Here is a 22,739-nt window from a genome sequence, read left to right on the forward strand (position 1 = left end):
ATATGGGGTGTCTGTGGGGCAGTGTGGGGTGGGCTCAGCCCATGGGTGTCTATGGGGCAGTGTGGGATGCTCACGGGTCCATCCCTGCAGCCATGGGACTCGGAGCTGTGTTCACACGGCGGCCCCAGATCCAGAGCAGCTCCTGATTGCTGCTCTCCTCTCGGGAATAAAAGTCCCTTTATGCTGCGTTAATTAGTGTACTCACAGCCCGCTAATTATTCTGGGATAGAAGTGACTTTTATTCCAGCAGTGTCCCCTCAAAGGGCCCTTTCTGCCCGCTCCTCTTCATAAGAACTATTCTGGTCCGTTTCCCCATTTTAGACAAAGTCCTTATTTGCAAAGCCAGCGAAATTGAGTTGACTCATGAATGGAGGCCAATGGCTCTGGCCAGGCTCCAGCGCTTGTAGGGCCGCGGCTGCACGCTGCTGCCCTGCATAGGGACCCACTGCCATCCCATCTCGTTTCATCCCATCCCACACACAGCCCCATCCCATACACAGCCCCACCCCACCCCATCCCACCCCATTCCACCCCATCCCATCCCATCTCATCCCATCCCTTCTTGCCCCACATGCAGCCCCACTGCTGTTCCATCCCTTCCCGTCTCATCCCACCCCACACGCAGCTCCACTACTGTCCAATCTCATCTCATCTCATCCCACTCCATCCTGCATATGGCTCAGCTGCTGTCCCATCCCACCCCACACACAGCCCCACTGCTGATCCTATCTCATCCCATCCCATTTCATCTCATCCCATCCTATCCCACCCCACACACAGCCCCGCTGCCCATCACCCCCCAGACTCCATCCCCATGCACAGTGCAGTGTTTCAGCTGTCTGGATGAAATGCCAATTAATCCATACCGTGTAATTGCTTTATTGCACAGTGCGGGCAGATCCCTGGGGATCGTTATCAGCTGCAGCCAGAAGCCATAAATAACGGCCTTTGGGGCGCAGCACTGCGCTCTGCTTGGGTCCCAATCTGGGGCATCCCCCGCCAGCCCAGGTCAGTGGGGGAGGGGGTGCTATGGGGGGGGGTCACACGTGGCCCTGGGGGCAGCCAGCAGCCAGGACCCCCACTCCACATCACCCCCCCCCACTACCCCGTATATGTATGGGGAGGAATGCCGCCCCCCCTTCCAACTACCCCCTCTATATGGGGAAAGCAATGACCCCACCTCACTCCCCCCCCCAATTACCCCCTCTATATCGGAATAGGAATGCCCCCTCCCTCATGAGTGGCTGTCAGCCAGGCCCCCCCCACAGCCCTCCCACGGCTGGGGGGGTTTGCAGCCCCTTCTCTCGGCTGCTTTTTGTTTTATTTCTTTCTTTTTGTTCTGGTTTTGCTTTTCATTTAAATTGCAGATAAGCTGGGAAAAAAAAAAAAAAAAAAAAGGAATGGTGGCTGGGAATTATTTTGTGTGGTTTTTTTTTCCTTTCCCTTTTATCTTTCTTGCTGTCCCCCCAAAAAAAAGAAAACAACCAAAAAACAAGAAACAAAACCCACCCATTTCCCAGTGCATTCCCCCCAGGACCAATCTATGGGGAGGGGTCTCACACATCTCCTGGCTGCAGTGCTGGGGGAGCCCCCGCAGACACATTTCCCACAGCCACATTTCTTGCTGCTGTCAGCATTGCTGCCATCCTCCCCCCTCGCCCCCCCAGGACCCACTCAGTGGTGGGACAACGCAGTGGGATTTATTCCCCTTCCCCCTCTAGGTGGGGATTCTGCTCTCAGCCGTCACCTTTTGTGGCCCCACTGCCCTCCTTTGTCTGAGGGGTCGGAGGAACAGCGGGGATGGGGGATCCTGGGGGGCCAGGGAGTGTTGGGGGGTTTGGGGTCTGTGCTGCTTTATCCCTTGGCTGCTCCTCATTGGGGCCATCAGTGGGGCCTGGGGGTGGGCGTATGTGTGGTGGGGGTCCTGGCAGCCCAACAGCTGCTCTGCTCCGACCCAGGGGTGTTTGGGGTCCTGGCAGCTGACTTGCTTCCACCCGAGAGTATGTGGGGTCCCAGCACCCAGTAGACTCCCACACGGCTGTTTGTTGTCCTGGCAGCCCTCTTGCTCCCGCCTTGGGGGTATTTGGGGTGCTGGCAGCTGGCTTGCCCCCTCCTGGCGATGTATGGGGTCCTGGCACCCAGCGCACGCCCACCGTGGGGGTATTTGTGGTCTTGGAAGCTGACTTGCTCTCACTCAGGGGTTTATGGGGTTCCCCACCTGCTCCCACTTGGGGTGTCTGGGCTCGTGGCACCCAGTGCACTCACTCCTGGGGCTGTCTGGGGTCCTGGCAGCCAAGCCGCCCTCACATGGGGGTGTTCGGGGTCCTGACACGCAGTGCACTCCCATCCGGAGGTACGCGGGGTCCCGGCAGCCCGCTGCGCCCACCTGGGGCCGCTCTGGGCCCGGGCAGCCGATGCGCTCCCACCCGGCAACGTTTGGGGTCCCGGCAGCGGCGCGGGGCGGCCGTGCCACGTGTCACTGGGCGCAGCGCTCGGATCCCCGCAGCCCCGGCTCTTCTCCACCCACAGCCGTGGTTCCCCAGCAGCGCAGCTTCGCTCCCCCTCAGACCCGCAGAGCAGCTCACGCTTTTCCTCTGCACCCCCCTTTTTATTTCTCCTTAAGCAGAGCAGCGCTGTTGATACGGACGCGGCAGCCGGCTTGAAAGGGGAAAAAAAAAAGAAAAACCCACGTATTTTAAAGTCAACATTTACTCAGCAATTGAGGCGGCCCCTCCCCCTCCCCCCTTCCTCCCCCCCTTTCGCAGCCCAAATATTTGTGGCTCGGAGTGGGACGGAGCGAACAGAGCTCCGTTATGGCCGCGCAGAGAGCGCTGCGGTCTGGTTTGAATCTTCCCGTGCAAAGGGGCCAGATGGAAGAATTGCAAAAATGCATTTGAACTGTTTGGAGATCTTGTGCTTAAATGCAAGCCAAACAAATTAGCCTCAATCCCAGCCGCCACCCCCCCCCCCCCCCCTTGACAAAATACGGCTGCGGGATCCGGGTTGTGTTGTTTTAAACGTCTCTGTTACTCAGTCTGGTTCTGCAGAGCCCGAGGACAGCTGGGTTTGGCCACAGGGCTGCGAGCTGGGAGTGGTGCAGCGCTGCTGGGCTCTGCTGTCTCCCTTCCGTGCTCCCTCTGTGCCCGGCTGCTCTGCCACCGAGCTCCAGGTCGGGGCATTGCTGCGGGCGCGCCTCAGTGCCCCTCCATGCTGTGGGCAGAGCGATGGAAGGTGCTGGGAGGGAAAGAGGTGGACGAATGGCTCTGAAATCTGAGAACAAAGAATGGATGGATGGGGGGGGGAGAAGGCAGAGGGGAAAGTGAAGGCATAAGGGATTGCATTGTGGTGTCCAGTGTATGGGATGAGGTGCTCACACCCCAAAGTGGCCGTGGAACGGTGCTGTGCTGCAGCCAATGGAGCCCCTGGGGTCGGGGTGCAGAGTGGGGGGAGGAGGGGGACGTGGCTGAGCCCTGTGCTGCCCTATGGGATGTGGGAGAGCGCAGAGTGCTGGGGGACGAAGACCTACGAGGAATGCAGAGTGGATTTATTTTTCTCCCTCTCTCCCCCCCCCCGGTTTGGAACATCTGTTTTGCAAATCATGCTCATTCCAGCCCGTATTTATTGCCAGCCCTGTTTCCTTTACGGAGCAGCGGCCGCAGGCTCCTCCTGAGGAAGGGGAGAGTGCTGTGCCGAGTGCTGTGATGGTCCCAAAGCTTTTGGGGCTTTGCTGTCCAAATGTCGGGGTTTTATCCTGCCCATCACAGGGAATTTGGGGTCTCCTGGAGGAGAGGAGCTTCTGCTCACCACCCTCAGACAAAGCCCATTTGAAGCGGAGTGCTGATGCCCTCCTTTATGCGAAAAGCAAATTGTGGTGGTGATGTTTGGAGCGTTCAAAGTGCTTTGGAAGCCCTTTGGCTTTGCCCATCTCCACAAGCAGCAGCTTTGCCCATCTCCATGTGCAGGAGCTGCTGGGGGTCACGCATCCCCCACCCTCCCCAGGGAAGGAGGGTGCCCTTCTTGCACCGGAATAACCATGTGATGTTTGGAGCACCGTTTTCCCCTTCTTTTGCCTTATTTTTTAGCAGGGCTCACTCCTCTGACTGCTAAAGAGGGCAATGTTTGCCATGGACGGCTCTCGCAGCTGCGCTGGGCTCTGCTCTGAGCTGCCCATTGTGTGCCACATGAAGGCCCCTTTATTCCCCTCCGAGCTCGGAGCCCCTCAGCTCAGCTCCCACTTCTGCTGCTGCAGCTCCCGGGGCCAAATTTGGCTCTGTGTGAACGCAGCATTGATGCACACCTCCCCGGATTCCCACCTGGCATTGGGCAGCCCGTGCATCCATCCCTGCTCCATCCAGGTGCCTCTCCGTGGGGACGGTGGGCAGTGCTGGTGATGGCACTCGGTGTGAGCCTGGCACACGTCTCTGGGGTGGCATTCCTTATGGAAACCCTGACACGTGCAGCTTGGGATGTTTGGTGCTCCACTCCGCTCAGCCCTCAGTGGGACTGCAGGATTGAGATGCATGGGGTGAATCTCCGTGCTGCTGTTGTGTGGTGCAAAATAAAGCAGCTGTGCCAATGCCGGGTGTTGGTGACCACCTCTGGTGCAAAATAAGGCACAGAGGTCCCATCTGGCTCAGCTCTCATCCTGTGCAAACACAGACCTGCAGGGTGGGTGCTTGGAGTTGGGGTGGGGGCTTTGGGCTGCCCTGCTGCTCTGCTAGTGAGACTGGAGCTGAGTGGGGCTGGGGGCTGGCCGGGTTGTGTGTGTATGTGTATGGGGTCCTGGCAGCCAACTTGCTTCCACCTGGGGTATTTGGGGTCCTGGAAGCTCACTTGTTCCCACCTGGGGGTGACTGGGGTCCTGGAAGCTGACTTACTCCTCACCTGTGGGTATTTGGGGTCCTGGAAGCTGACTTGCTCCCATGGCTGGCTGAGTCTCAGTGTGGGGCTGCTGGAAGCCTTGGGGGGGGTGAGGGAGAGCAGGAAATCTGAGGCAGCGCCGTCTCTTTGCTGTGGTTGTGGTGGCAAACCCAGTGTTTGTAAACTCATGGAGGAGGGTGAGCTCCTGCTGGGATGGGGGGCAGAACACAGAGACCCCTGTGAGCACAGTGGGGTGCATCTGGGATCTCAGCAGAAGGTGGGGGGTGATGCTGGGTGGGTGCTGAAGGAACAATGCCTTCCAATTGAGAAATACCCCAGGTTGGGTTTGGGTTTGGGTGGGTTTGGGTTGGCTCTCCAGATGTCCTCCCTGAGAGCTCAGGGTTGTGTCTCTAACCCAGGATGGGCACAGAGCTGCAAGGGCTGCAGTGCATGGGAGGGGGCTGTGATGCAGGATGGACCCTCCTGGTTGCAGCACTCAGCTGAGCTTTGCTGCCTCCCTGTGCTGCACCGACCTCTGAGCTCTGTGCTCGTGCCACATGTTGCATTGGTACAAACACACGTGCATTTTTGCTTTACGTTCGGTGCTGCCAGCTGTGCATCGACCAAGAAAGAACTTTCCTGCAGTGTCTGCTGGCCGAAAAGCACAGCTGTGCATCGCCGGGAGGGAGGGGGGTGGGCTCAACTCTACCCCTCCCTGCTGACAGCAGCGCAGTGGTGGGGGGCAATGCTGGGGGCTGCATCCCCCCATCTCCATCCCACCAACATCCCACAGCCAGGTTGTGCCGCTGTCTGCGTGATTTAAAACCACGACTTTTTAATTCGTTCTCATTTGGCTTTTCTCATTTTTATCTATTTTTTCCCTTTCTTTTTTTTACCATCTAGCATAGAAAGCGCAGCGCCTTGGGCTCCCAGGAGCGAATTCATCCGAGTTAAATGATCTTTAAAATCTGTTAGCGCATCATGGATCTCAGCTCCTGCTTTCTCATGGTGTAATTAATGCTTCAGTTTACGTTTTCTCCCTTCCTCAGGGGCAGGGCTGATGGATCTGATGCCAGCCTGCAACCTTCGCTCAGCCATTAGGAAGGAAAGCAATCTAGTCCTTAATTTAAACTACTTTTTTTTTTTTATTATTATTGGGAAATGTCTTTGGGAAGAAACTGATCTTCTTTATTATGGTTATTTCTTTTCTCATCCAGCACCGAAGACTTGTAGCCCCAAACAGTTTGCATGCAAAGATCAGATAACGTGCATATCTAAGGGCTGGCGATGTGACGGGGAAAAGGATTGTCCCGATGGCTCGGACGAATCGCCCGATATATGTATGTATGATTTCCCTTCCTAATCACCCCTTTCTGTTCTGCTCCACCCTTTGCTCATTGCTCGAGGTCCCCTTGTTGCACCGCTGGATGCCACGCGTGGGGCAGCTCCATCCGTCCATCTGTCTGTCTGTCTGTCTGCCGTCACGTCCCATCACGGGGAGAGGACAGCGCTGCTTTAATCTGCTTCCATCCAGATGCTGAGGGTGCTGGGCCTGGGGGGGGTCTCGCAGTCAGTGTGTGATGGGGGGAGGCAGGAGCTGCCCCGGGCACGGCAGGGTAGGGGTGTGTGGCTGCTGAGTGGGGCTGGGACCCTCAGCCGTGCAGTGGAAGCCATGGGGGAGACGGGGTGGGCAGGGGCGGGCTGTGAGCAGGAGCCATGTTGGGCAAAGACGGAGCCAGATCAGGAGCCATGTTGGGTCGGACAGGGCCGGGCCGGGAGCTCCTGCAGAGCACATCCCCCGTTCCTCCGTGCCAGGAGCGCAGCCCCGAGCTGCCGGGTGCTGCTGTTGACACCCAGCGCCGTGGCCCCGTCCTCCCCGGGCCCCCGCTGCTCCTGGCACACAGCTTTCCTCCCAGGCAGGCTGTGGTTCGGCGCTGGAGTTATTTATTTCTGAAAGCAAAAATGATGCAACCGTCCCCTCCGTGGGAGGGATGGGGGGGTTGGGATGGGCTGTCTGGCTCCACTCAATCAGCAGCCCTGGAAAATTACTGCGGGACGGCTTGGAGGCCTTTCCCAGTGCTGGAAGAAATCCGTCCTGATTGACGTACTCCGCTAGCTGTGCCCGTTTCACAGCACTCTCTTTATCCATCCGGACAGGTAGACAGACGCCCCGGATGTTTTTTTCCACCTCTTTTTCCTCATTCGTCACTGCCCGAGCGGTGCTGGTGGGGCTGCAGAGCCGGCAGGGAGGACAGCAGCCACTGCGCTGCTCCAGGAGGGTGAGATGCGGTGGCGCAGTCTCCACATCTGTGCCCGCTACAAGATGAGATCCCGCACTCCCAAGGCAGAGGGGACCCCTGCTCTCACATCCTGCACTTAGCCTGGTGTGGGCTGGCGGTGCCGGATGGGCATCGCCCATGGGTGCCTCTCCCCTGGGCAGGGGATGCTCAGCTCTGCCTGCTCCTGCCCAGGCTCGTGCAAACAGCCCGACCTGTCGGCACTGGCAGACATCTGTTGGTTTGCCAGGTGAGCTTTCTCACGCCACTTTGGCACCGGGGCATCCAGAAGGCTCTCATCCCCCTTATCTCTTTGGCGGGGAGAGAATGATTTTTATTCCTATTATTTAATTATTAGGACTTTTTTATTATTATTATTCCCAGCCCTGGCTGCGGATGCCGCTCTGGCAGCCAGGCACGACTATTTACATTGCAGTGATGTACTCATGTCGGAGGCTCTGGAAGTGCTGTCTGTTATGCGGAAGGTTTTCCTCCCCAGGGAATCCTTTTAAGCATTTGCTGGCGTTGCTCACGTGCTCGCAGAGCGCAGGGAGAGTTCCCTTTTAAGCTCTGTGGATGCACTCGTGTCCATACGAGAGGCATGCACTGATTCTTACCCCATCACTTTCACATTCCACCATGCTTTCCCGAGGAGCAAAACTTGGACGAGAGCCTCCACCCCACTGCGAACCAAAGGAGCATTGGGAAATGGATTTGCTGTGGCTGCCTGATGGCTGTTCCCCCCGCTGGCCCCATGCCTGAGCCTCGGATGGGTGTCGCAGGGCAGCCCGGTGGGATCTGCTCATGCACTGCTGGATGGCAGCGCCCTTCCTGCCATCACATCGCACCCCACAGCCTTCAGAGCCAGGGGGTGTTTGCATCCGGCAGGGCAGTGATGAAGCCGGGCAGTCCTGTCCAGTATTGGCTTTGCAGGAGCAGGAGGAGCTGCAGCACAGAGAGGGACCCCTGGCTGATGCTGTGCTGGGTGCTGGCACCAAGGCAGGGCTGTGGGCAGGACCTGCCCGTTCCGGGTCAGGCTCCCATCTGTTCCTTTCGCAGCTTTCCCCACTTCACGTCTCTTTGGGCTGTTGCCAAATCAATTACAGCCCGTATTTATGGAAGAAAGAATTGCTTTTCTTCTTTCCCCCCCCCTTTTTTTTTTTTCCAAGTGAGGTTAAAATTCCGGCCTAATTCGGCTCCTTGGGGTGTACCACAAGCTTGTCACATGTAATAAATGGCCTCATTTATTAGCAAACCAACACAGTCAAAAGCAAACAGAGTGGCTTGTAGATTAATCCTGCCCTGTTTGCGATAAGCAGTTTGATCCAGGCTCTGTGCAGGGAATAATGGACACGGCAGATCAGTTCTGACTGATGAACTGTGGGCTTTATTTCGGTGCCTTCCTTCTTTTAGCCTGCTTATTGATGGTGCTTAATTAACCCTCAATTTGCGATTGCTTGATGGCAGTGTGGCTCGACCCCCTTTGGGGAGGGGGCAGAGCAGCACTCTGGGGGCTGGAGTGCAGAGCAGGGAGCGACGTGTGGTCCCAGGGCTGCAGCAGAGCCCATGCTCAGGTCCTGGTCCCCAGCTCTGCAGTCCAGCCCATATGGTTGGACCCGATGATCTCGAAGGTCTTTTCCAACCTATGACTCTATGGTTGATCTCCCAGTGCTGAGTGAATCTGCAAACTGGAAACATTCCTACATGTGTTGGAAAAGCATCCTGTGCTCACAGGAATGGGATCTTTGGATTCCCATCCTTCGGGCACCTCTTGTGCAAAGAAGGCCAACGTTGCTCACGTTGCATGAACCAGATGGTGGTGGGTTGGAGTTGTTCACCTTGGCACACTGGGATCTTTTCATGTGCTCTGGGCAGGAGCTTTGCATGGATTCCCCACCACACTGCTGTGCTTTGGGGCAGCTCGCTGCAGCTTTCCTGCTGGACTTGCCAGCTCTGCAAAGCGGGGCTCAGTGGGGAAGGGCAGAGGAAAACAACCCAACCCTCTGTGGCTGCTCATCCAGAAACAATTTGCTGTTTCATTGCTGGTAGGGTGGAGGCTCCCACTTGGGAGGGGAGTGCTGGGGGGGTCCTGTGCACAGGGGATGCACACCAGAGCTGTGTGTGTCCTCCCTGCTCCCAGCCTGGCTCTTCCCAGTGCTCCCATCTGTGTGCTGAGCCTGGGCTGACTTACATGGCAGTGCAGGCTGAGGGCAGCAGGCGTTGCTGTGCAGTGCAGGGAGGGGAGGCTGAGTCCCTGCACTTTTCCATGGGAGGGAAGCACATAATGGAGATACGAGGGGAGGAGGAGTGTGGTCCCTGTGCCTGGTGGGGTGCAGAGATGGGCTGCCCTGGGGTTGGCAGTGTCCCCATCACAGCTGTCTGTCCTGCAGGGAGCTTTCAGCCCTCGCTTGAGCAATGCCTGCTGTCAGCCCAAGGCTTGGGGCTGAAAGCACAGCCAGTGTAATGCAGCAGCTTCCAGGAAGCGGAGCTGCAGGCAGAGGGCACTCAATGTGGATCCCAGGGAAGCCTGGCAGGTCTAGGATGAGTCCTACAGTGCCTGAATCCCAAGGCATGGAGCCTGCAGGTCTGCACAGCTGTCTGCAATGGCAGCTGGGCATTGCGGTGCTGCTGGTGCCCATCTGGTGTGTGCCCCCGTGGGAGCTGCTCACACTGCTGTCTCCCTCTAGATTGGGATTTTATCATTGCATGCTGCTCTTGCCCCAGTAGAGGTACAGCGGTGACTCCAGCAAGAGCTGTTGGAGAGTTCCTTATTCAGCCCTAAAACCTGAGAGATTTGGGGACAGGGAGACCAGGGTTGCTGCATCCAGAGCTCCTGCTCCGCTCTGCACCCCGGGGCTGCTGCTCTGTTGGTCGGAGCCGAGGCGCCGGGAGAGCTTTTAATGGGGTTTGGGGATATTATTTGATTTGCAGGGTGTTTTGTTGTTTGCCTTAATGCCGTGCTGCTTTTCAGAGAAGCTTAAAAAATAAGCTGTGCTTCCTTTGTAAGTTTGCGAGTTAATAATGGAGATTAAGGCTCCTGGTATCGTGTAACCCTTGTGCTTAACAACCCCCTGTGAACTGCCTGCCTGCACAAGAGGAGCAAAAGGGTTTGTTGGCACCTGTGGATGTGCTTTGGGCACCGGGGTTCCGTGGGGGGGAGGTGTGGGACCCCAGGGCTCAAAGCAGGGATCGGGAGTGCTCAGTGCATCCCAGTGCCCCATAGCTGCTGTGGGGCTGCTGTGGGGTGAGCTGTGCCCATCCATCCCCACGCTGGGGATGGGTGCCGTGGGGAGGTGCTGGAGCGGGGCAGCTGGCTGCACCCTGATTTGGGGAATGACTGTTGTGCCTTCTGCTGTCCTTGCAGGCCCTCAGAGCAAAGTGTCGCGGTGCCAACCCAACGAGCACAACTGCCTGGGCACCGAGCTGTGCATCCACATGAGCAAACTGTGCAATGGGCTCCACGACTGCTTCGACGGCTCCGATGAGGGGCCTCACTGCAGGGGTAGGTGTTGGGAGATGGGTTGGCATTTTCTTGCTTATCCTCTGCAGAACAAGATTTGTGGGTAGGTGGGGACAGCATCACAAAATACCCCCCTGCTCTCTTTCCAGGGTGAATCATGAGATCCCTGAGTTGCTGATGATTTGGGGTGGGACCCAGGCAGCTCCCCTGCTGCTTTTGGCCATGCTTTGCCCTGGTGGAGGTGCTCGTGCCCCTGTCCCAGCAGCAGGCGGGCTGGGGGCAGCTGAGCTGGCAATCTGCACACTCAGAGATTATCCAGAGCTGCTTGCAAGTAAATGCCCATCATTCCTGAGCCTGCAGGCCATTAAATAGCTGCATTGTCTCCTGGGTTTAACAGCTTGGAGAGTTGGGATTCTGGTTCAGATAAGAGATGCTGATGTATTTTTTTCCATATTTCCAGGAGCTTTGTTTCCCCCCCCCCCCTCCCTAGGCTGCTCCCTGCTTGCTAATCCTGTTGGGAAACTCTCCCCAAATCTCAGCACGCATCGCTGCCCGGTGCACAGATCAGCTGTGCGTGTCCTGGGCTGACCCCAGGGCTGGCTCTGTGCTGTAGGCGAGCTCAGTGCTTCCAGGCCCGGGTGGGGGCTCTTTTGGGGCCATTTCCATCCTGTTTAACCCAATCCCATGCTGGGACACGCTGCTTTGCTCCCCTCCTTCCTGCAGCCCTTGAATGCAGCTGTGAATGGGAAGTGCCGGCAGGAGGAGTGTGGGGCTGTTTGTGCAGCCCTGCCCTGGCTGACAATTAATATTTAGCTAATAGGTCTCACCGGTTAAATGAGAGCTCATTTTTCACAGCTGGGCTGTGCTGACACAGTGCTGATGGCACTGGGCCAGGGCAGCTGCTGGGTGCTGCTGGGGTCCCAATGGGTGCTGAGCCCCACATCTGCCCCAACCTTTGCTCCGTGGTTAGGGCTGTGCTGCTCATCCAGGTGCTGCTAATCCAGCCTGGAGATGGATCATCTGAGGGCTGCAGGTTCTGAATGGAGCAGTGCAGTGTGAGCAATGCACACTGCTGCAGTGCAGCGCAGTGCAGTGCAGTGCAGTGCAGCTCCCAATGCTCCCAGCAGCCATCCAGGTTCGGCCCTATGGAGCACAGTGCACAGTGGAGCACAGTGTGGGGCTCATCAGGCCCTAACAAGCACCCCCAGTTCCCACTGCCCATCGCACCCCAGCCTGCTGGATAATTGCTTGCTGCCCTTTGTACCTAGCCTCTCTTGCCCTCAGCTCTTTTGCTGCCAACAGGAGCTTCCTCTGCTGGCTCAGCTTTGTCCTGCAGAGCACCCAGTGGAGCTGCATGGCCCCATCTGCACCTTGGGGGCTTCTGTGCCTCGGCAGAAACCCCCAGGAGATGGAGGTGATGTGACTGGAGCCTTTGTGCTCCTGCCATTGTCTCCCCTCCCCCACTTAAGGCTGTGCATTCTTAGGGCTTTTTCCTATTTTCTTGGATGCTCTGATGCTTCAGCGAGGAGATATGAACCTGAAACTGAGCTGTTCCACGAGGGGAAGGGTCCCATGGGGCAGAACCCACTGAGCTCTGCTCTGTCTGTTTGTCTGACCTCTCCTCTGCCTTTCTTCGCAGAGCAATTGGCCAACTGCACAGCGTTGGGCTGCCAGCACCACTGTGTGCCCACGCTGAGCGGCCCTGCCTGCTACTGCAACAACTCCTTCCAGCTGGCTGAGGACAGGAGGAGCTGCAAAGGTGGGTGTGGGTTTGGGGCGCTCAGAGTGGGGCCCTAAAGGGGGTCGTGGAGCTCAGCACCTCTGGGCTACCGGGGGGGGTGGTGGCCTCCTTGGAGTGGTGGTCTCCCTTCAGCCGTGGAGCTGGTGGGTGGGTGCAGTGCTGAGCTGAGGAGGAGGAAGGATGCTGATTGTGAGCACACATGGGTGTGAGTGCCCTGGGAAGGGCGTTGGATAACAGGGGAGGGTCAAAGGGGCCGTCAGATCCTGGGAACAAGTCCTGAGGTGAGAGGTGTCAGTGGCTCTGTCTCTCATTTATCTGAGCAGAGGTGGGAGGGGGATGTTATCAGCTCTGCATGCAGCTCTGGGTGAGGGCTCTGTGGTGCAGCAGCCCTTTCATCTCGCAGAAGAAAGCAGCATGTGAACCAGGGGGTTGGGAGCTGCACAGGAAAGCAATCCGGGCTGAGAACTGAGGTGCAGCTTTTGCAGAGCAATGAGGAGGGCTGGGGGGCAGTGAGGCCTCCAAAAGAGTCCATGGTGAAGCAGAGTTCTCCTTTTGCTTCCCCTCTGCTCGCTGCTACAGCACAGGGCTGCGAGGTGACGTTGACCAGGAGCTGTGCTGGAGGTCCCTTTGCTTTCTGTGTGCTGCTGGGCTTCCTTGCACATCATGTCCTCCCCTCACGTGGCTGTCACAGAAGGATGTTTGCTGCTCCAAACCTCATTGTTTCTCTTTATTTTGCAGACTTTGATGAATGCACTGTGTATGGCACCTGCAGCCAGACCTGCACCAACACTGAGGGCTCCTACACGTGCAGCTGCGTCGAAGGATACCTCCTGCAGCCTGACAACAGGTCCTGCAAAGCCAAGAATGGTGAGAGCCTGGTGAAAGCAACGGGCTCCTGGTGGGAGTGTGGCTCTGGTTCTCTGCTTTAAGCTGCCCTTACTGCCGTGTGTGTGCTGTCACAGCCCCATTTCTCTGCCACCTTCCCCAGAGCCCGTGGATCGCCCTCCCGTGCTGCTCATTGCCAACTCCCAGAACATCCTGGCCACGTACCTGAGCGGAGCCCCGGTGCCCAACATCACCCCCACCAGTGCCAAGCAGACCACGGCCATGGACTTCAACTACATTGAGGACACGGTGTGCTGGGTGCACGTGGGTGACAGCGCATCCCAAACCATCCTCAAGTGTGCCAAGATCCCCAACCTGAAGGGCTTCGTGGAGGAGCGCTCCATCAACATCTCTCTCAGCCTGCACCGTGAGTGCTCCCTTTCCAGGAGGGCTCTTCCTGCACAGCTTTCCTCCTCCTTCCCCTTTTAGCTTTGGCTTTTCCCTCTTCCTTCCCTCTGGTTATTGCTGGCGAGTCCAGCGGTTTCCTTGTGCAAATACACCGAGAGAAATGGTGGGGATGGGGATGGTACCTGCGCAGTGCTTTGGGGACAGCAGCTCTTCTCATTTCCTCTTTTCCTTTTGGCCCCGTGTTCCTCTGGCCTCAGTCCCACCCTGAGCAGTGATTACAAGAATCCCAACCCCAACTCTGCTCCGTCAGGCTGTGAGTCAGAGGGCGATGGTGGTTCTGTTTGGTGCGAGGAGGGTTTTACAGCACAGCCTCCTGTTGGGACTTGCTGCTCCCAGCCTGCTCCCCTGCTGGGATTTTGGTGCTCAGAGGCTCAGCCGTTTGCTGGGACGTGGGGAGGAGGGCACCATGAGCCCATGGGGTCACAGCAGAGCGCTGCCACCCCCCCTTTGGGCTCCCAGTTTGTTTGCAGGCGGGCAGGATGGATGGAGCTGTGTGTATTTATAGGGAGAGGCCTCACCCATTGCTCTCACAGCCTGAAATTAGGCAGGAGGAGCTGAGCTTTGCCTCCCATCCCCACCGCGCTGCTTTGAGGTCTGACTCTGTGTTCTCCTTCCTTCCCTGTGAGGTTCCCTCTGGCCACACTGGGTCTCTCCACTCAGTTCAGCAGAGGGGCAGAGCGCAGGGTGCTGCACTGCTGCTTCCAGCAGAGCTCGGCGCTGGTGTTTTCATGTTCTGCATGTACGATGCCCATCCAGGGCTGGCCCATGGCCATGGGATCCCTCCTCTACCTCAGCTCTGTACTGCTGAGCACTTTGGCTCTGGCATTTTGGGCTCTGGTTTTCAGCCTCAGATATTCATGCCCCTGGTTCCAAAGCCTGCGGTTGGTTTGAGGACATTCTGATGAGGAGATAATGTCACTCTCCCCACCCCTACCCCCAGGGTCACTAAGACCTGTGAACCCAATTAGCAGCTGCTGCTTTGTGGTGTTGATCAGCTCACAGCAGGAGCCAGACTTCCCTGGTGCTATCAGGGCTCCATCCACATCCCACTGGGCGCTGCAGGGCTGAGAGCCGGCAGCCCCAGCTGTCACTGCAGGGCTGGGACACCAAAGCCCGGTGCCATAGGACTCTGTGTCCCCTCTGTGTCCCTGCAAGATGATTGGTGTCTCTTGCGCCATGGGAGCTGTGCTGGGTGCTGTTAACTGGGCTTGGCCAGGGCTGCTGGATGCTGCAGCATTGCTTTCCCATCTCCTCGTGCTGCTGAGCCCTCAGTGCAGCAGTGCAGATGTTCTGTTCCCAAATGCTGCTGCCCATGCTCATTTTGTGGTTTATCTCCTTGCCCATTCCCTGCCCCCAGGAGCATCCCACCTATTGCTCTTAGGGAAATAAGGGTAAAACCCCACCAGCAACGGAACAGCATCGCTTTGGAGCTCAGTTCCTCCTTCCCTGCCCGGTGCTGCCCTCTCCATGGGGTTGTGAGCACGCAGGAGCCACAGCCCCATCCTTCCTGCCCACGCCGAGCTGCAGAAAGGGGAACTTGTTCTCTCCTCCCTTCCTCTTTCTCAATCCCTCCCCTGCTCTGTGTGAGAATTCCAACCCTGTTTCTAATCAGGGGGAAATCCTGGCAGGCACCGAATGCATTCAAGGACAGAAAGCAGTGTGTGCTGCTGAGCACGGAGCCCCAGCACCATGGAGCAGATCCATCCCAGGGGCTGCAGAAACCTCCCTGGGGGCTGACCCCCACCCCTGCCCCATCCCGGGGCTTTGCTCCACCAGATTCCAACCTCTCCATGTATTTCCTGATGCGACGCCCTCAATTCCTTTGGACTTTGGGCTTCCAAGAGACTTCCAAGGAGCAGAAAACAAAACCCAATCTGCTTATGGGCCCCATGGCAGCACTGGGGGTCCCACACAGACCCCTCCCCTCTCCCTTTGGATGCCAATGCTTTGCACGGTCACAGCCATGGGTTCAGGGTTTGCTGCCCCAAACACTGCAGGCGTTGCACTGCAGGGTAGTGCATTGCCTCGTGCTGCAGTGCAGTGCATTGCCTTGTGCTGTGCTGCAGGGCATTGCCTTGTATTTCAAAGCAGTGCCTTGCCTCGTGCTGCAGTGCATTCCATTGCACGCTCTGGAGCGCCGCTGCTGCTGGCAAAGGGCTGCAGATCTCTCTTGATTCATCATTTCTCATCTCAGAGTTTCATGTTTTCTTTGCCTTTCATAAATCAAACCCCCAGGAAGGGGTTTGAAATATCAGAACTTTCCATCCTGGCTGCATTATAAGCCTTAAACAACAGCAATCGGCCCGTTATTAAAATCCCTTCCCGGGCTGCATCCCTCTCAACACGCATGGCCAGGAGGTTTCCATTGAGTCCATCTCAGCCCTATTGCTCTCCATGACCCAACCAATAAGCAGCAGAGCTGCAGGGTGAATGGATTGCAGGGAGGAATTAATGCTTTCCTTCCCCGCTTTGCATGCAGGGCTGTTTTTCTTCCTCCCTGCAGCCAAGAAAGAGGCTCCGCTGTGGACGCGCTTGGCAAGAAGGAGGGATGGGCGTCGTTCCATGCACAGATTGCTTTCTTTGTGTTTCTGTTTTGTGATGCTGAGCGCTCTGCTTGCTCTGCTTTGCTCAGTGCAGTGCAGTGTGCTGCAGGAATGGGCAGTGCAGTGCAGGAATGGGCGATGCAATGCAGTGCAGTGTGCTGCAGGAATGGCCAATGCAGTGCAATTGCTGGGGGCTGCAGCTGCAGCTCGGTGCTGTGGATTTGGTGCAATCAGGGGGTCAGGCTGCAGCCCCTTCTCTTCCCCCCCCTTTTCTATGCCCCCCAGCAGAGGCACAGTGCTGCTTCCGCATTGCTGGAGATCAGTGGGCGAAATTAATTCCCACGTTAATTGGGGATCCTGTGGCGCACAGAGAGGTGGCACCACACATCCGTCTGTATGCCCGTCTGTCCATCCTGGGACCCCTTTGGGTTCCTGCAGCATCTCGTGGAGGTCTGGGGGTGCTCCCTCCTCGCGGCCAGGAGCAGCTCTGCCCATGGAACGGCCTCATTAAGCCCTGAGCAATTAATTAGAAGCTCCTCAATTACCCTCCATTCATCTCAGCCCATCCCCATTCACCCTACTGTGGGCAGAGGGGTGGGCAGCAGCCCCCCAAGTGCCTCATATGCCTTATGGGGGAGGTCTGGGGGTGTACACACAGCGTAGTGCCATCCCACCCTTTAATCCCACTGTCCCCATTGCAGCCCTTCAGGGTGGCTTTGTGGCTGTGCCGTGTCTCGTTATCACACCTTAATGAAGGAAAATGGGTCCCCAGAAGCAATGTTTCTCCATGGAGCCCTTTGCTGTCACAGAGGGCGCTTTGTGCTCCGCAGGGCAGCGGATGGGTGAGGAGAGATGAGGCAGAAATTCCTTCAGGTTATGGGATGATGTGGATGTATGGAACGAATCACTCTGGTGTTAAGAAAGGAGGGGACCCTACATGGACCCCCAGGGAGAGCATTTCTTACCATCCTCTGCTCCTCTTTGGGAACATTTCTGAACTGAAACATACAGTGGCTTTTCTAGGGCTTCTCCATGGCAGCTGTGTGCTGGCAGTCCCTGGGCTGGGGATGTGGGGTGGGGGCTGTAGGGCTTGGACCGGGGCTGTGGGGTGGGGGATGGGGGTGCGGGTCTGGTACTAGGGCTGTGGGTCTGGGGCTTTGGGGTGGGGGGCTGTAGGGCTGGAACTGAGGCTGGGGACCATGGGTGGGGTCTGTGGGGCTGGGACTAGGGTTGTGGGGCAAGGGCTGGGGCTGTGAGACTGGGGGAAGTGGGGCTATGGGTTGTGGGGCTGTGTGGCTGGAACTGGGGCTGTGAGGCTGGGACTGGGGTTGGGGACCATGGGGTAGGGGCTGGGGCTGTGAGATTTGAGCTGTGGGCAGGGGATGGGGGTGTGGGGTGGGGACTGTAGGGCTCCTTGCTGCCCCCTGCAAAAAGCAGCAACAGAACTGAGCTTTGCTCCTCCATCTGCACGTGGAGCAGCGCAGAGCTGGGACCTCGTGGGTCACCATGGGGTGGGAGGTGGGGGGGCTTTCAGACGGACTCTACAATGGAGGGTGTTGGGGGGATCTGGGATGTTCCCACTCCTGGGGTTTGCTCCCTTCCGGCAGCTGAGATTTGGGATCCCTGCAGTGCTGGGGGGTTTGAGGTGATGATCTCCATTGCATCCATTCTGGAGTGGTGTTGCAATGTTTGAGTCAGAGCTGAGGTTGCGTTTCCTTCCTGCTGCCATGGATGCGTTTGCAGAGTGACTGATTCACATTGGGGGGGGGAGGGAGGGGGACAGTTCTGTGCTGCCTCAGCAAAAACGGTTCCCCAAAATCTCTGCGGCGACGGCGTCTGTGTGGGTCAGATTTGGGTGGTGGTGGTGGGGGGAGCAATTTGGGGGGGGCTGTGTGCTCCTGGTGCAGGTCTGGCTGCCCCTGGCCCCCACAGTGCTGCACTGCAGCCCTGAGCAGCGCAGTTCTTCCAGGAACAGCCTCTAAAGTTCAACACCCCCCCCTTCCTTCATCCTCCCCCCCCCAAGTCCTTTTCCAGACATGAGCAAATAAATGGAGCTGAGGAAATGTGGCCGTGTGCAATGTTGCAATGCTTTGCAACACCCAGAGCAGATTGAGCAAGGAGGGAAGGGGGGGACCCCCCATGGGCTGCACCCCCCCACATACACCCCGTGGGGATGGGGATAGGGATGGGGGGATGGGGATATGGGGGGGCCCGTGGATGGGGAGGCTTTGGCACAGTAGGAGCTGCAGGTTATGATAGGGGTCCATCTGCTGAGTGAGTGTGTGCAGAAAGTGAGGGGAGATCCAGGTGGAGCCGAAGCCCCAAGAAAAGATGGAAAAGAATAATAGTAATAATTATTAATAATAATGATGATCTTATGAACTGATTCCTGCAGAGGAGGGGGTGGGATGGGGATGTGAAAAACAAAAGCCTTTGAGGAGCGTAATGCTTTCCAGCTGCAAAAATACAGCCTGGGTGAGGAGCAGCAGCATGCGTCACCCCCAGCATTGGGCGGGGGTCCGACCCCCCAGCCCCCTAGCAGCACAGCCCCCACTGCAGGCAGTGGCTGGGCGATGCCCAGCTGTGCCCACAGCTGCTGGGGGGGCTCATGGTCCCAGAGGACCCTCAATGTGCCCCCCCTCCACCCTCCCCATATGGCTGCACTCCGTCCTATGACTGTGAGTCAGCGCTGCGCTGCCGCCAACTGCTGAAGTGTGGGGGAATGTTTGGTGTTCCTTTGGTACAGTGCTCCTCTCTACGGAGGTGCTGGGCAGTGCTGTGCTGTGCTGTGCTGTGCTGTGCTGTGCCTTGCCATGCTGTGCAGTGCAGTGCTGTGCTGGGCAGTGCAGTTCTGAGTAGTGCTGTGCTGTGCTTCAGCTGCTGCCATCCTCCACTGCTCCATTGGGCTGGAGGTAGGGCTGAGCCCCCACTGCTGCACCCCGACCCCATGCTGCACCCCTTGTTGCACCCTAACTCTGTGCTGCATTCACAGAATCACAGAATCATAGAATGGCCCGGGTTGGAAGGGACCTCAAGGATGATGAAGCTCCAACCCCCCACCACATGCAGGGCCACCAACCTTCACATTTCACAGCAGCCCAGGCTGCCCAGGGCCCCATCCAACCTGGCCTTCAACACCTCCAGGGATGGACGGGGCATCCACAGCCTCTCTGGGCAGCTGTTCCAGCACCTCACCACCCTCTCTGCAAAGAACTTCCCCCTAACATCCAACCTCAATCTTCCCTCCCTCAACTTCAAACCATTTGCCCTTGTCCTGCTGTTATCTACCCTTTCAAAGGGTTGATTCCCCTCCCATTTGTAGGCTCCCTTTAGGTACTGGAAGGCTGCAATAAGGTCACCCCACAGCCTTCTTTGCTCCATTGCAGTGCAGTGCTGCATGTTGACCCCGTGCTGTACACCAACCCCACTATTGCACCTCAGCCCCACTGCTGTACCCTAACCCCACTGCTGCATCCCAATCCCATGATGTACCCCAATTCCACTGCTGCACCCCAACCCCATGCTGCACCCTAATCTTGTGGTGCACCCCTACCCCATTGCTGCATTCCAACCTCAGTGCTGCGCCCCAACCCTGTGCTGCATCTGAACCCCATTGCTACACCCCATACTGCACCCTGATTCCACTGGCTGTACCCCAGTCTCATGCTGCTCACCCTACACAGCCATCTCCACCTGCAGAGCCCTCCCCTACAGGCTCAGTGCTCAGTGTGGGCAGTGCAGCTCCAGGGACCCCAGCTGGGGCCGTAGGGAGGAAGGGGACGGAGCCTTCATTGGGATCTGCATGACAGGGAGAGGGGAAATGGCCCCAGACTGAAATGGGAGATTTGGATGGGACGTGAGGATGTAAGGAGAGCTCTTTGGGATGGGCTGCTGTAGAGTCAGCCTGGACAGATGGAGCTGTGGGCGTCCCCATTCACTGCAGGGAGTGGGGCTAGGGGGGGTCCCCTATGATTTAAATCCCTTCTGTGGTTCTCTGCTTCCATCTCTGTATGGTTCTGTGCACTGTGCTGTGTGTCCCCCACTATGGGGCTGCTCCATGGCAATGGGGCTCCTGCCCTACAAATCCCCCAAGTTTCCATCCCTTCCCCCCCATACAGACGTGGAGCAGATGGCCATTGATTGGCTGACAGGCAACTTCTACTTTGTGGATGACATCGACGACCGGATCTTTGTCTGCAACAAAAATGGCCTCACCTGTGTCACCCTGCTGGACCTGGAGCTCTACAACCCCAAAGGAATCGCACTGGACCCAGCCATGGGGTGAGCATGGCTATGGAGCGGGAAGGGGGGGTTCCAATGCGGGAGCAGCTCACATGCATCAGCTGCAAGCATTCAGTGAGGCTGTGCAGTGCATGTGCTGAGCTCCATCTCTTTTCCCTGGCAGCAAAGTGTTCTTCACGGACTACGGGCAGATCCCCAAAGTGGAGCGCTGCGATATGGACGGGCAGAACCGCACCAAGTTGGTGGACAGTAAGATTGTGTTCCCACACGGCATCACCCTGGACCTGGTGAGCCGCCTGGTGTACTGGGCTGACGCCTACCTGGACTACATCGAGGTGGTGGATTACGAGGGCAAGAACCGCCACACCATCATCCAGGGCATCCTGGTGAGCGAGACACATCTCTTGTTCTGTGTGCACAGCAGGACCCCCATCTCCTGCCCTATGGCACGCACTGGGACCCCCATCTCCTGCCCTATGGCACACACTGGGACCCCCATCTCCTCCCCCACAGCACACGGCAGTACCCCAAGGCTGGGTTCCATGTGCTGACCGCTCTCTGTGCCTTCAGATCGAGCACCTCTACGGCCTGACAGTCTTTGAGAACTATCTCTATGCCACCAACTCGGACAACGCCAACGCTCAGCAGAAGACGAGCGTCATCCGCGTCAACCGCTTCAACAGCACGGAGTATCAGGTGGTGACACGTGTGGATAAGGGCGGAGCGCTGCACATCTACCACCAACGGCGGCAGCCCACAGGTGGGGATGGGATGGGATGGATGAGGTCCTTTGGTAGTGGCACAGTGTGTGGGGTGAGGGGTGGGAGGCGGCGGGCAGCCCGGGGTTGGGGGTACTGCTGGGTACGGCTCCTGGGGCAGCTGGCACCTCTGTGGGCTGTGTGTGTCATTGGCGTGGGATGGGAGCAGCGGAGGTGGAAGGAGAGGAGATGGGAAGATGGGAGTTGGAAGGAGAGGAGATGGAGGGAAAGAGGAGATGGAAGGAGGGAAGGTGAGGAGATGGAAGCAGCAAGGATGAAAGGAGAGGAGTTGGAAGGAGAGGAGATGGGAGCAGCAGGGATGGAAGCAGCAGGGATGGAAGCAGCAGGGATGGAAGCAGCAGCCATCCCAGGGTCAGGTGATGATTGCCCTCAGTGGAGAGCGAAGGGAACTCAGAGCAGGGGCAGCACTGTGAAATATTCACGGCTGCCCATCCCCGCGATGGGGCTGTGAGCACCGGCAGGTCCCAGCAGAGCTGCAGGCAGTGATGCTGTGTGCTTTGCCCCCCCACCCCCAATGCTGCTCCACCTCCAGCCCATTCTTGCAGTTAATCAATTTACACACTGAAAATCCTCTTAGTGCCAGCAGCCTGCCTGGCATTTTCCAGGATATAAAAGTAATCAGGGGATTTCTATGCGCTCTGGGGGCTCAGGGCCGGGCACGTGGGGCTGTATGGTGTTCTATGCTGAGCCCCTCTTTGCTCTCTGTCGCTGCAGTGAGGAGCCATGCCTGTGAACCAGACCAGTTTGGCAAACCGGGGGGCTGCTCTGATATCTGCCTGCTGGCGAACAGCCATAAGAGCCGCACGTGCCGCTGCCGCTCTGGGTTCAGCCTGGGCAGCGATGGGAAGTCCTGCAAAAGTGAGTGCTGCGCCTGTGCTGCTCCGGGGGGGCACACAGCCCTCCACCCCCCCCACACAGCCCAAATTCCCATCCGGTGTTGGAGCTGCCCTGTTGCCCCGCAGAGCCTGAGCATGAGCTGTTCCTGGTGTATGGCAAAGGGCGTCCCGGCATCATCCGTGGGATGGACATGGGGGCCAAAGTGCCGGATGAGCACATGATCCCCATTGAGAACCTGATGAACCCACGTGCTCTGGATTTCCACGCTGAGACCGGCTTCATCTATTTTGCTGACACCACCAGCTACCTGATTGGGAGGCAGAAGATCGATGGCACGGAGAGGGAGACCATCCTGAAGGACGGTGCGCTGCTGTGGGGACGGATGGTGCCATGAGCACCGCAGGGCTGACACTGCTCCTCATCCTCACGCTGCTTCCTAACACTGCTTTTCCCCATAGGAATCCACAACGTGGAAGGGATTGCTGTGGATTGGATGGGAAACAACCTGTACTGGACCGACGATGGCCCCAAAAAGACCATCAGTGTGGCACGGCTGGAGAAGGCGGCTCAGACACGCAAGACACTGATTGAGGGGAAGATGACACATCCACGAGCCATTGTGGTGGATCCCCTGAATGGGTGGGCACAGGGCAGGGCCTGGGGGGCACAGATGGGGCAGGGGGTGTTCCTTATGGCTGTGTATGGGAT

The 22,739-nt window shown here is 57.7% G+C and overlaps 1 protein-coding gene across 5 annotated transcripts in view; it reads left to right on the forward strand.

The window, feature by feature from the left end:
• LRP1 (LDL receptor related protein 1) overlaps window positions 1-22,739 on the forward strand; it is a 59,221-nt gene that overhangs the window by 4,291 nt on the left and 32,191 nt on the right. For all 5 annotated transcript variants that reach the window (XR_016460830.1, XM_031610078.2, XM_031610075.2 and 2 more), the window contains exons 2-12: window positions 6,078-6,200; window positions 10,501-10,638; window positions 12,236-12,355; window positions 13,076-13,204; window positions 13,326-13,589; window positions 20,292-20,454; window positions 20,579-20,801; window positions 20,986-21,175; window positions 21,909-22,052; window positions 22,157-22,393; window positions 22,490-22,670. Coding sequence is in view for 4 of the 5 variants with exons in the window: in XM_031610078.2 (XP_031465938.1) it covers window positions 6,078-6,200; window positions 10,501-10,638; window positions 12,236-12,355; window positions 13,076-13,204; window positions 13,326-13,589; window positions 20,292-20,454; window positions 20,579-20,801; window positions 20,986-21,175; window positions 21,909-22,052; window positions 22,157-22,393; window positions 22,490-22,670 (1,912 nt within the window). In the remaining variant the exon portion in view is untranslated. The remainder of the gene's footprint in view (window positions 1-6,077; window positions 6,201-10,500; window positions 10,639-12,235; window positions 12,356-13,075; window positions 13,205-13,325; window positions 13,590-20,291; window positions 20,455-20,578; window positions 20,802-20,985; window positions 21,176-21,908; window positions 22,053-22,156; window positions 22,394-22,489; window positions 22,671-22,739) is intronic.

The sequence above is a fragment of the Phasianus colchicus genome, chromosome 33 (assembly GCF_987193195.1).
Source record: "Phasianus colchicus chromosome 33, bPhaCol1.hap1.1, whole genome shotgun sequence".
In the NCBI taxonomy this organism is placed as follows: domain Eukaryota; kingdom Metazoa; phylum Chordata; class Aves; order Galliformes; family Phasianidae; genus Phasianus; species Phasianus colchicus.